Genomic DNA, 13,809 nt, shown 5'->3' with positions numbered 1-13,809 from the left:
GAAACAAACTTGGGCTTCAGTCGGCTAGCTAGAGTAACCCTCAGGCACTGGTGCAGAAGAAATTCTCGAGGTGGGCCACAGAGATTATCTCTACTCCAACTCCACTGCTCTTCTCCATAGATACACACGCACGCCCGCCACCGCCTCAGTCGCTTAGGGATCGCAGGGCGGTTGACAACCGTTCGCCCTTGATGCGCCTTCCTCTGCTCAGCGGGAGAACAGGAGGCACCACCGACGCCGGTAATGGCCTCTGCACGGCCCCCTCTGGGCGTGCGGAATCCTGGGACTTGTGGTCCAGCTCCGAGGGCTCCCTAACCGAGTAGGCATTGAAAGGACTACGATTCCCAGAATGCATCGAGGAAGGGAGAAACCTGGGCGGGGAGAGAGAGGGGCGGCCCCAGGCTCTGGGGCGTCGCGGTTTCCAAGCGCCGTGATCTCGCCTAGTAACCGGCCGCCGCGGTTCCCGAAAGCTGCGCTGTGGCCCCGCCCCCGGAGCGCCCGCTGGAGGAAGAACCTGTCTCCCGCTGCGCCCCAGTGACGAAGCCCATCCTCGGGTGCGGGAGGTGGGGAAGGGAGGGCAGGCAGAGGATTTCGCTCGCCCGTGCGAGATCCGGGACGTGCTGGCGGCGCCCGCTCCGAGCAGAGGTTAGAGGCGGAGAGAGCGGGGATGCTCTGCAGACTAGGCTGGATCCGGTGTGGGAGGAGTGCAGGACGTTGACAGGGAGGCAGTGCGCGCGGGTCGGGCTGTCCCTGGGGGCTGGCATTCCCTCGGACCTGCGGCAGCCGAAGCTAGGGTAATGTGGGCGCCCGTTGTTGGGGGAGTGGGGGGCGCGGAGTGCGTCCCGGCCCCCACCCCCCGCCTGGCTAGAGGCTGACCTTTGAGCCCACGGGTCCCCGTAGCTAGTTCAGACCTTCGTGAAGCGGGGCACTCGATTTTTGCCACTTGTTAATTATTTAATTTCTTCGGGACCAGGAGCGTTAGTAGGTAGTGCTTTCCTGCCTCCAACTGCACTAGTGTCTCGTTTCCTCCAATTCAGAAAAATCTTTCATGACGCTTGCACTTGGAGTTGCTGATTAGTGAGAACTGCTAAGTTCTTCATGATTTTTTTCGGTCAAGAGAGGTTTCACGGAGGATGTAATTTTAAAATACGTGACAACTAATTGAAGGATCTAAAAAAAATGACCGTTGCATATTCACCCTGGCTTAATGGGGAAACAGCAAGTATTCTCTTCAATCATATCAGCAACCAGAAGCATTTTGGGCATATTTCATATCATTAAGGAAATGGATCTGGAGGGAGAAGGAGAATAGTTGACAATTAAAAAAACAAAAAACAAAAAAACCTTGGTTTAGTTTGAGGATCATTTTCTTGGACTGGTGACTTATACAAAAAATCTGTTTCTTTCTTCCTTTCTCCTGCATCCTGGGTATAGACTGTCAGTTTCGGATCCAAGGATGGTGATGGCAAAGCTTACCCGGGTTTTCTGTCAAATCAAAGCTGTCACAGAATAAATCCCGTTGCCTGCTGCGAAGCCCCCACGCACTGCAAACTTCAGTGAGCGAACTGGGTAATCAGTGTTTGGATATGCAGATCCCTGATTTAAAAGGCGGGGTGACCCCCCCAAGAACCTCTCCTGGGGGAAGAAGCCCGCAGGTGCAGTGAGGCGTGTGCGGGTGTTGGCGCCCGCGAAGACGCCTTGCCCGGGGAGAGGGAGCTGGGGCGCCCGGCGGGGTCTGGCGGCCGCGCACTGGCGGCTCATCTCCGGCGGCGGCGGCGGATGATGGTGGCGGCCGGCGCACTGGGCTGTGTCTGTGCGTCGCCGCGGAAATCAGCGCCCAGCGCTGCACACTGAGCCCTTGCAGGTCCTCCGCAGCCCGAGTCTTGGCGAGGACAGACCCGGAGCGCAGGAGCCGCGGACCCGCGCGCGGGGGGGCCGGGGGACGAGTGGGGTCGGCTTATCATGGCGGATCGGACAGCTCCCAGCTGCCAGCTCCGGCTGGAGTGGGTGTACGGGTACCGGGGTCACCAGTGCCGCAACAACCTGTACTACACGGCCGGCAAGGAGGTGGTCTACTTTGTGGCTGGGGTCGGGGTGGTTTACAACACCCGAGAGCACAGCCAAAAATTCTTCTTGGGACACAACGACGACATTATCAGGTAAGGAGGTGGCCCGAGGTGGTGGGGAGGGGTTGGTATGGAGATTGGAAGCGTGGGGAGAAGGATGACCAACCTGGCTTTGCTGGGGTCAGATCTAGGAGCCCTGTGGAGTAAAGGATTCTCTCTGGAACTGCATGGAATTACATGGCTAGGGCACACACGGGGTGGGGGGTGAAAGTGGGGAGGGAGAGATTTCTTTCCTCTTTATTCCTCTGGAAGTCTTTTAAATCTCTAAGGAGTTGAGTGTCCTGATGTGTTTTTTTTTTTTTTTTTTTGGTGTTCATTACTGCTACAAGTGGAAGGATCCTGGGTAACCATCAAACACTTCTTCCTGCCCTAACTAGGTAAATGTAGGACCAATAATCTGAACTGTGGGTGTCATCTTTGGCAGGCTCCTCAGTAGGTTCCTCAACAAGCAAGAGGATTTTAAAAAATCTAGAAGAAATTTTTGCTACAGGTAATTTGGAATCTTCATCCCAGATGCTTTGAAACTGGAAAATTTCTGCACTGGGTGGGGAGTTTGTTCTCTAATATTTCACTTGGCAGTGTTTTAATGCAAAAAAAAAAAAAAAAGCATATTTATACACTAAATGGATGCTTCCACAACATCACTGAGGTTATGAAAGGCTGGCAGCTGCAGGACCACAAAATCCTACCAGTTAGTCCCCAGAATGACCAACATCTGCCGGTGAATGGCCAGGACTGATTAGAAAAACATGACTGGATAAATAGCCTTTTTAAGGGGCCCTCCCCATCAAATTTTAGAGGGGCATATTTTGATTCTTGGCCCTGTCCTCTCATCTCTGGGCCAGACGCATTTTCCTCCAGCTCTTGTCAGCTGCTTGTGTGACCAAACAAGGTGTGGTCCAGATGCTGTTCACAGGGAATCCCATGCAGCCTTGGGCAGTCAAGGAAGATTTCCATATGGGAGCCTCACCCACAGGGCTATTGACTTGCTGAGGGCATACTACAACTGACAGCGACCATATTTGTCCCTTCCAAACTTGTGTGTTCACTGATGTAGAACTTCTATCACATTTTCAGAATATTACCACTGTGCTCTAAGTTTGCCTTGCAGAGTGAAATAAATGGTTATGTGGTATAATGTAATGGTTTTGATTTCTCCTTGGGGAGAATGGTTCAAACATCTCACTGCCTCCCCCAATGTTCTGCTTATTCTAGAGCCTTTTTTTTTTCTGAGCCCTAAAGTTGAAAAATTGTTACAAAATGTAAAAACTTAATATTTACAAATACAGTAAGGTATATATTTTAAGAAAATCTTTTGACTTTTAGAAAATGAAGATTTTAAGTACTAGGAGCTCTATTCTTCCCAAGATTGGGTGTTACTGACATGTAAAACTTTCTTCGTGTCACATGTGAGAAAATCGCTTTCTTCTTTGCTCCTTAATACAATAATGGTTGTGATTGGGGCATCTCTCCTAGATCTGTCCTCTGATTGCCAGGCTGATTATTAAAGTCACAGGTGCAAATGATTAAAAGTGACTGGTGAAAAGGTTAGATGTTTAAAAATTTAAACCGATTATGTTTTCTCTCTGTCTTTCTTAATTCGGTGCTTTCCATTACACCATTGAAAGAAGATGTAGCCCTTTGGGGGAAGGGAGAGAGTGGCAATTAAACAGAAAATTCCCTGGGGTTAAATGATATTATTGTGACAGTTCACTGAACTACTTTGAGGATTGGAACTCTTCATCTTAATTTTTTTCTCTGATAGGAAAAAAAAATGAAATGCACTGTTGAAGCTGAAGGTGGGAAAAGGGTGGAGTTGCAGTAAACCTCTGTTCTGACAGACAGCTGGACTAGAGGGGTTGCGATGATATATGGCTTAATTAAACACTCAGATTTGAAGAAAAGGTGAAGGAAGTTGTTTATATGACTGGGTTTGCAGGAAGCCTCAAGTGATGCAAAGAAAAAAAAAAAAACGATTTAGCTTCTGTCTATTATGAAGGCAGTTGTATCTTTTACACTGAATAGTGGCGTAGTGGTAAGCCTGCCTTCAGAGATTGGATTTTACTGCTAAATGTTTCATGATATTTGGGTCTGAATATGCACAGGTGAGTAGAATTCTTTAATATCCACGTATGTGTTTGCACATAGAAATAAAATTAAGTCCAACAGATTAAAAAGCACAAACCACAGATCATTATGTAATTAAGAGCTGTAAAATTAGACTGTTTATGCTGTTACTTTGCTTTATCATAAATATATATATATGATGTATAGACATATATATGTATGATATATAGACATTTATATGTATATACATGTGTCTATATATGTATCTTTTTTTTGGTGAATGCAGTACACAAACCATGTTTGTTTTTATCCTTAGTAAGTGAGACTCTTAGGTGCCATTTCTTTCATAATTTTATTCTCAGAAACACATTTGATATTTCAAATTAATATTGTAAATTGTTGGGAATATTCATGTATTAACTTGTGGATTTGGACAGGAAAATTATACTCTTTTATCTTTATGAATTTCAACTCTGCGTGTTCCTGTTCTACTACTGATTTCCCACTTAACATATTGCAGTTAGCTATTGAATGAGGAGCACTATAGCTAAGGTTTTAGTGCAAAAGTGTTTTGGGTTTTTGGAAAAATTACATGAATGTCCAAGCTCCTAACTCTTAATTCCGAAAAATGAGATAATGTTAAGTAATTGTCTATTTAGCTTTTGCCTTAGCTTGAAAGATATATTCATAATGCATGTATTTCCTACTGCTTTATTATGCAACTTTCTCTAGAATATTAACTAGAAAGCAGCCCAACAAATATTGATACCACATTCCATTTTATAAAAATGTGTGACCTCTGAGCTCACGATGAACTTTAATAATAATGTAGGATTTGGCAGAGCTCATTAGAGCTTAAGCGTATGTGTCCTCCTGTTTTGACAGACTATGTGTTTAGGTCAGATTTTTTAAAGCGTTGATATGTGAAGCATAATGTGATTTATTGGATGTGGAGGCTTAGTTTTATTCTTTTGAATGATTACGCTTCAATACAGATAACAGATTAGAGGATGATGCCATATTTTAGCCCTGATAACACTGTGACAGGACAGGTAAATACTAAACGCAGTGTTCGCTCTCCGGCTTACAACAGGGCTCAAATCAGGCTTACAGGCAAGGCTGTAATAGAAACTGGAATAATTACTAACTTAGTTTCTACTTCAGGGAGCAGATCATGACACAGAAATGGAGTAAATGAAAGAAAAGGTCATGAACACATTTGCTCTCTGTCACCTCCCTTCCATTTTCAGTGACTCCATTTAAGACATTTGTCTCCTTACTCTGGATTGGTATATTGTTTCAGACTAGTTCCCTGTCTCTGTTTTTCTTTTTCTTTTTTTCCCCCACTCTCTTTTGCAAGGGAGGTTTTTCTGCAGTACTCTCTTAGAGGGAAGTGTATTGACTTTGACTTTGCTCACACTCACTTATGAACCCCACCATGCTGGAGTCGTCCCAGTGAGGGGCTTGACCACTCAGGGCTTTGTTTATTTGTGAAATGGAGGTAATAATACCTAAACTGCAAATTGTAACTTTTGGAAGTAATGTATGCAGGTTTAGCCTGGGACCCGGCCCTTAGTTGGTATTCTATAAATGCTCTTGGTAGTGGTGGTGGTGGTAGTATTTGATCAAAAGCACACACTTAAACCACAAACAAAACAGATTCTTCATTGTCCACAGGCTGAAGCTCAAACTCCGTAGCTTTCCATTCCCTGTGGCTCTAACCCACCTTTCTACCCTTATTTTCTCTTTTTAAATTATATATTGTTTGCTTCCCACTTGCCATTTAATAAGATTACTTTGTCCCTTCCTGCCTCACACTGGAATGATTTATCTTCCCATCAACCCTTCTTCCCAACAATGGCACAGTGATGGGTTGTCAGACGGACATGATTTTGAACTTCGATCTGCCACCGGTTGGGTGACTTGGGGAAATGACTAAACCTGTGTGAGCTTCAGCCATCATCCGTAAAACAGCTTCTCATCTATAAATTGGGGATTTAAAGGTATCTACCTTGTAGCTTGTGGCGATTACATACAAGGTGCCCCACTGTGTTTGGCAAACAGCCAGTGCCCGCTGCAGGGGGCCTGTAGTCCTGCACGGCCCCATCTGCTTTGGTTTTACCACTCCCAGGAGACCTTCTACCATCCCTAGATGAAGGGGTGCCTTGCATTCCTAAAGTTTTGCATCTTTCGTGACCAGTACTGCTCACTTAATATGTATCATTTAGTACCATTCTTTCCTTCTGAATATTTTCATTGATAAGTGTATATAAGATCTTTGAGGATGAGAATCAATTTAATAACCAGAGCCAACATTTTTTGAGTGCATACTCAGCACTAAATGTGTCTACAGATTTACCTTAACCATCTTCTCAACAACCTCCTGACATCAATACTGTTGTTAGCCCCAGTGTACTGATGAGGAAACCAGGGCACAGAGATGTTGAGGATCTTGCCCATGGTCACTATTTAGCAGGCTATCAAATGGGAATTGGAACCCAAGTCTGATTCCAAAATTGCTTCACTGTTTTACAAACTCTTTATTTTTCTCAGTTGCTGTGGTCACTACCACTGTGCCTTGTTTCTAACGAGTACTTAGGGAGCTTTTTGCTTCTTGTAACTCTGTTTATCAGTCCGGTGCTTTATTCAGGAGCATTTGAAGCACATTGCTACAACTCAGTCTAGAAATGGAACCATGTTCAAGTTCACCTCAGGAACATTACCAACTTTGAGACAATGACCTGAAACAATGATCTACTGGAGGTATTCTTTAAAAATTAAATTAAGTCTCAATTGTGATGTGGCTGAAATAATTGGTGCTGCAAACACAGTTGAACTTGCTGAATTTAAAAAGAGGGGTCTAACAGCTATGGCTGGGTCTAGAGTGTTGAGTAAACAGGTTCACATGAAGGCCTGGAGATGTGATTTCATATTCATTGACCAGTTTGAATAAGGGAAGCACGGGGGTAACTATAAAGGATCAAGCCCATATTGAGTGCCTGTTTTGCATCAGAATATATCTATATTTCATCTTGCATTTCCCTCTCCCCCAATTCTGAGATACAGTCTTCTCGTTTCACTCTGAGAGGGAATGGCTCTGAGAGGGAAGAGGCTCTGAGAAGGAAAAAGATTTAAGCAAAGTTATCTTGGTAGTACTATCAACTATTTGTTGGATCCTGTTCATTTGCAAGAGCATGAAGTGAAAGGTTCTGATGGAAGTTTATGATCTGTTCACAAATGATCTTATTATTGTTATTCTTATTAATAAGCTATAGTATATTTGGTGATTTTTATTAATATTTATTTATTCTCTAAATTGGGTACATTTTACTTGTTTATTCCTCAAAAACTCATTTAATTTCTAGAAGGTACCAGATGCAGGGAGTGCGGCAGTGAACAAGACCACATTCTTGCCTCTGTTCTGGTGGGGGAGGCCAACAGTGAAAGAACAAGAAGACATGGTGAATAGAGATTGTAAAAAGTACTGAGAAGGGAATGATCATAGAGAGGGGCTGGGTTGGTGGATGCTACTTGTCATAGAATTCCAGAGCTGGAATTCTATGCTCTCTAGGGAGATGGCATTGGAGTGGAGACCTGAAGGATGAGATGGGGCAGACAAGTGAAGATGGCATGGCAGAGGAGAGGTTACATGCAAAAGCACCAGGGTGGGGAGGAACTTGGTGTACCCAGAATTCTGGTGTAGATACCCAGAGAAGGATCAAGGTCGTTGTAATTCTCATCCATGTCATTAATGCCTCAGGGGTCTTGGTACCATATGTCCTAGATTTCCCTGGACAGTCACAAATATTCCATTCAATTATTGTGATAGATATCTTTGTTCTTATCATATCATGGGTGTCTATTTTTAATTCAGAATATATGACTATGTTTTTATTTAGAAAATATGGTTACTCCATAAAGGGTCATTGTTTGAAAAACGTCATAGCAGAATATACTCTCTTACAAAGAATGATATTGGTCCCACAGGCAATGGTCAATTGGGATGTGGATTATACTGTGGTAATTGAAAAACTGTCCCGTGACAGCATCTCTAAGCAGAGTTGTCCTAGGGCCTCTCCTACCCACCAGGATTTGGATCTGAACACTCTTGCAATGTAGGTGACATTTTTGCCACCAAAAGAAGGAAGCTGCTGGGAAAGCTGACTTGCTGGCTTTGCTTCTGGGACTTCCTCTTCCTGAAGCCATATGGAAAACCATCCATAAGCCACCAGACTCTGTACAACTTCAGCAGTCAGGCTCCTCTTGCAGGTTTAACGCAAGTTTGTCATATGTGGATTGGTCTTAAGTGTAATTAAAATGTTTGAGAGCAAACATTTCTTCTCAAATATCCTTGTTCATAGGAGTCACCTGAGCACTTGCTAAAATCTAGATTCTGAGTCAGTGAATCTTATATGAGAGCTGACAGTCTGCATTTCCAACCAGCTCCCAAGTGATGCCCATTGTTTCTGGTCCACAGGCCACAGCAAGATTTTAAGGACTGCACTGGTGTGTTTCAGAACTCAGTTGACCAGTGTTTTTTTCAACCCACGTGATATTTTCAGCTGGTGAAGTAGACTTTTAAAAAAAAGTTTATTTATTTATTTTGAGAAAGGGAAGAGAGAGCACTCACACGTGCACAAGGGAGAGGCAGAGAGAGAGAGAGAGAGAGAGAGAGAGAGAGAGAATCTCAAGCAGGCTTCTCACTGTGAGCACAGAGCCCAACACGGGGCTTGAACCCATGAACAGTGAGATCATGACCTGAGCTGAAATCAAGAGTTGGACATTTAACCAATTTAGCCACCCAGGTAGCCCGTGAAATAGACTTTTAATAATATATGTAATCTATACATTTATTAAATTCTTAAATTAAGAGAATTGATGTTTTCATTAAGGTGATTCCTAGCCCCGTGTTGTAAATTCTCCAGAAAGAACCAAGCAGGCACTTGTTGGCTCAAGTTAAGGAAATGGTGAGCTTGTCCCTGCAGGCAGTGGAAGAGTGTGTCCACTGCCCTCGTGTAGACATACGTTTTTCTAGTCTCTTGAGTATATACCTAGGAGTGGACTTGCTGAATCATACGGTAACTGTGTGTTTAACTTATTGAAGTCCTGCCAGATTGTTTTCCAAAGCGATGTGTAATCCCACCAGCAATGTCTGAGAGTGCCAGCTCTTCTGTGGCCTTGCCCACAATTATGTTCTGTCTTTTTTGATAATAGTCATCTTCCTGGGTGTGAAGTGGTATCTCTTTGTGATTTTGGTTTTCATTTCCCTAATGACTAATAGCACTGACCATCAATTCATAAATGTATTGATGATTTGTATATTTTCTTTGGAGAAAATGTCTACTCAAATCCTTTGCCCATTTTAATTGTTTTTTATTGTTGGGTTGTAAAAGTTCTTTATGTATTCTGAATATGAGTCCCTTATCTGCTATGTTATTTGCAAATATTTTCTCCCATTCAGTGAGTTGTCTTTTCACTTTCTTAATGGTGTCCTTTGAGGCACAAAGTTTTAAATTTTGATGATGTCCAATTTCTTTTTTTTCTTTTGTCCCTTGTACTTTTGGTGTTAAACTAATAAACCATTGCCTAATTTAGGGTCATGAAGATTTAGGCCTGTGTTTTCTTCTAAGAGTTTTAGCTTTGACATTTAGACAGATGATACATTTTTAGTTAATTTTTATGTATTGTGTGAAGTAGGGGTGTCTAGCTTCATTCTTTTGCGGGTGGATATCTAGTTGTCCCAACACTATTTGTTGAAAAGCCTACTTTTTCCCCATTGAACTGCCTTGGATGGCTCTAACCTTTGAATTCCCTTGGTAGAGGGCCCATTGTTTTCATTTAGAAGATACTGAACATTTGGAGACCCAGAAACCATGAAACAGTCATTAAAAAGATTAATCCAGAAGTAATAGAAATCTGAGGCTTTGGTTGCTATCCTGTTTGAAAAGATGGTGTTAGAAACTATAAGGATATTAAGATTTTTAAATATTTAAAGAATATAACTATATTTATACTTTGAGGAACCAGTGCAGTAGTTAGTAACTGCTGGTTTAGGGACCACCGACAGTCTATATATACGTTAGCTTTGTTTACTCCCAAAGATTCTTGCTTTTTAAAAATGAATTTCCAGCCTTCATCCTTGCTGCTCAAGACAGATCTATTGAGGCAGCAGAAGGGAAAGCAGAGGGAATAGTCAGAGAATGTGAATGTGCCCCTTGACCTCTACTCCTTTTTCAGTTCATTCCTTTCTTCCCCCATTGGGAGGCAGGCACCTGGATGACCTCAACACAGAAATTGAAGTATTCCACAGTTACCCCCTGGTGTATTTGTTTGTTTGTTTGTTTTTTGCCACCTCTCTTCCCATTAGCATGAAGGAGGGGAGTGGCCGGCCAGCAATACCTCCCTGAGATGAAAGAATCTTTCTCCTGACTGGCAGTACATAATACGTTGGTCAGAGAATTTTTCTAAAGCTATTGAGAATTGTTTTAAGGCATGAGGATTCTTGTTAAGTTTAGCTGCTACTCAACAATGTCATTAAAACATTTTTCTGTGTTCATTGTGAATTGATTCTATGGGTAAGATGAAAACAACATCCACAAATGACAGGATGCCTTCTAAATAAGCGATCGGTTGCAAGACTGAAACTTTTTCAAAGAAATCCAATTAAGGAGAGGATCATAAGGTGACAAGAGAATCTTTTGGAATTCAATTAGAGGAAGTGTGGCTGACCTTTTAGGCATTGTGCGGTTATTAGGGAGCTAGTCTTTCCCTAGTTCTTTCTCTTGTAAGAATCACAGGGATTCATACCTCTGCCTCTCTCTGGATAATATATGCTTTGATTTTCTATGACTGCAGACTGTCTTCTTAACTCAATGATCCATTTTGCACATAGTCATCCCTCTCCAAAATTCATCTCAGCCCTTCAGCACACATGACTATCCAGCTTGGTCCTATAATACAGTTGAATCGATTGAACTTTTGAATCTTAATTCCAAATTCCCAGGAAAGAGAATCTAATTGACTTAGCATTGGTCACCATGTCCACCCAGTCCAATCAGCTGTAGCCTAGAGGGTGGGACCATGTTTCAAAGGGCTGCCCCTTTAATAAAGTTTGTCTAAGACAACATCATACTCAATGGGGAAGAACTGAGAGCTTTTCCCCTAAGGTCAGAAACAAGACAAGGATGTCCACTCTCATCACTTTTATTCAACATAGGACTTCAGCTGGAAGTCTTAGCCAGATTACAATCTGACTAAGATTACAGTCTTAGAATACAAAAAGGAATAAAAGGTATCCAAATTGATAAGGAATAAATAAAATTTTCACTACTTGCAGATGACATGACACTATATATAGAAAACCTTGAAGACTCCCCTGAGGAACTATTAGAACTGATAAATTCAGTAAAGTTTCAGGATCAAAATTAATACACAGAAATAGGTTGTTTCTGAAATACACTAATAACAAAGTACCATAAAGAGAAATTAAGGAAATAATTCCATTTACAATTGCACCAAAAATAATAAAATACCTAGGAGTGAACTTACCAAACAAGTGAAAGACCTGTACTTTGAAAACTATAAAGCACTGGTGGAAGAAACAGAAGATGACACAAACAAATGGAAAGACATTCCATGCCATTGGATTGGAAGAACAAATATTGTTAAACTGTCCCAGTAACAATACTGGTAGTATTGTTAAATACTACCCAAAGCAATCTACGTATTTAATGCAGTCCCTATCAAAATACCAACAGCATCTTTCACAGAGCTAGAACAAACAATCCTAAAATTTGTATGGAACTACAAAAGACCCTGAATAGCCAAAGCAATCTTGAAAAAGAAAAAACTGGAGGTACCACAATTCCAGACTTCAAGTTATGTTACAAAGCTGTTGTAATGAAAACAGTATGGTATGGGCACAAAAATAGACACATAGATCAATGGAACAGAATAGCAAGCCCAGAAATAAACCCACAATTATATGGTCAATTAATCTTCGATAAAGGAGGCAAGAATATGTAGTGAGGAAAGGACAGTCTCTTCAACAAATGGCGCTGGGAAAACTAGGCAGCAACATGCAAAAGAATGAAACTGGGCCACTTTATTACATCATACATGAAAGTAAACCCAAAATGGATAAAGAACCTAAATGTGAGACCTGAAACCATAAAAATCCTAGAAGAGAGCATAGGCAGTAACTCTCTGACATTGACTGTAGTAATATTTTTCTAGTTATGTCTCCTGAGGCAAGGGATATCAAAACAAAAATAAAATATTAGGATTACATCAAAATAAAAAGCTGTACAACAAAGGAAACAACTAATAAAACTAAGAGACAACATACTGAATGGGAGAAGATATTTGCAAATGACATATCTGATAAAGGGTTAGTATCCAAAGTATATAAAGAACTTATACAACTCAACACCAAAACCCCTACTATAATCCAATTAAAAAATGGGCAGAAAACATGAATAGACATTTTCCAAAGAAGACCTACAGGTGGCCAGTAGACACATGAATAGATGCTCATCACTCATCATCAGGGAGATGCAAATCAAAACCATAGTGAGATGTCATCTCACACCTGTCAGGGTGGCTAAAATCAAAACACAAGATAATGAGACACCTGGGTAGCTCAGTCAGTTGAGCATCTGGCTCTTGATTTTGGCTCAGGTTATGATCTCACAGATAGTGAGTTTAAGCCTCACATCAGGCGCTATGCTGACAACATTAAGCCTGCTTGGGAATCCCTCCTCGCCCCCCACTCTCTGTCTCCCCTCCCATTCAAGGTCCCCCCCCCAAAATAAATAAACTTAAAAAAAAATTCTCTCTCTCCCTCTGCCCCTCTCCCCTACTTATACTCACTCTCTCTCTAAAAAGCCCAAAAAACAAAACAAAAAGGAATAAAAACAAACAAAAAAACACAAGACAAAACAAGTGTTGGTGAGGATGTGGAGAAAAAGGAAGCCTCATGGACTGTTGGCAGGAATGCAAACTGGTACAGCCACTGTGATAAACAGTATGGAGGGTCCTCAAAAAATTAAATATAGAACTATCCTATGATTGATCTAGTAATTGCACTACCGGTATTTACTCAAAGAATATGAAACACTAATTCACCAGGATATTTGCACCCCTATGTTTTTTGCAGCATTATTTACATTAACTAAACTGTAAGAGCAGCTCAAGTGTCCATCGACAGATGAATGAATAAAGAAGAGGTGGTATTGAGATGCAATGGAATAGTATTCAGCCAAAAAAGTAATGAAACCTTGCCACTTGTAATGTCATGGGTGGATCTAGAGGGCATAATGCTAAGTGAAATAATCCTGTCAGAGAAAGGCAACTGCCATATGATTTCACTCAAACGTGGCATTGAAGGAAGAAAACAGCAAGCAAAGGGGGAAAAAAGAGTAAAATTAAAAAAACAGACTCAACTATAGAGAACAAACTGATGGATACTAAAGGGGGGTTATTGGGGGGATGGATAAAATAGGCAAAGGGAATTGGGATTATACTTAATCTTGATGAGGACTAAGTAACATGGAAGTGTTGAATCGCTGTACTGTACACCTGAAACTAATACAACAGTATGTTAAGTGTACTGGAA

At 41.8% G+C, this 13,809-nt stretch overlaps 1 protein-coding gene across 4 annotated transcripts in view; it reads left to right on the top strand.

Moving 5' to 3' along the window:
- The first annotated feature begins 229 nt into the window (after positions 1-229).
- The window catches only part of EML6 (EMAP like 6), a 285,377-nt gene continuing 271,797 nt past the window's right edge, over positions 230-13,809 (top strand). For 3 of the 4 annotated variants that reach the window (XR_009602202.3, XM_060605873.3, XM_060605862.3), the window contains exons 1-2: positions 244-645; positions 1,435-2,159. Coding sequence is in view for 3 of the 4 variants with exons in the window: in XM_060605873.3 (XP_060461856.1) it covers positions 1,963-2,159 (197 nt within the window). In the remaining variant the exon portion in view is untranslated. Of the gene's footprint in view, positions 646-1,434; positions 2,160-13,809 lie in introns of all 4 variants that reach the window. The other variant, XM_060605881.3, reaches the window with a different exon arrangement.

This window comes from Panthera onca, chromosome A3, assembly GCF_046562875.1.
Source record: "Panthera onca isolate mPanOnc1 chromosome A3, mPanOnc1 haplotype 2, whole genome shotgun sequence".
NCBI lineage: Eukaryota > Metazoa > Chordata > Mammalia > Carnivora > Felidae > Panthera > Panthera onca.
Note: the sequence above shows the minus strand (reverse complement) of the source record. Positions and strands in the feature narration are given on the sequence as shown.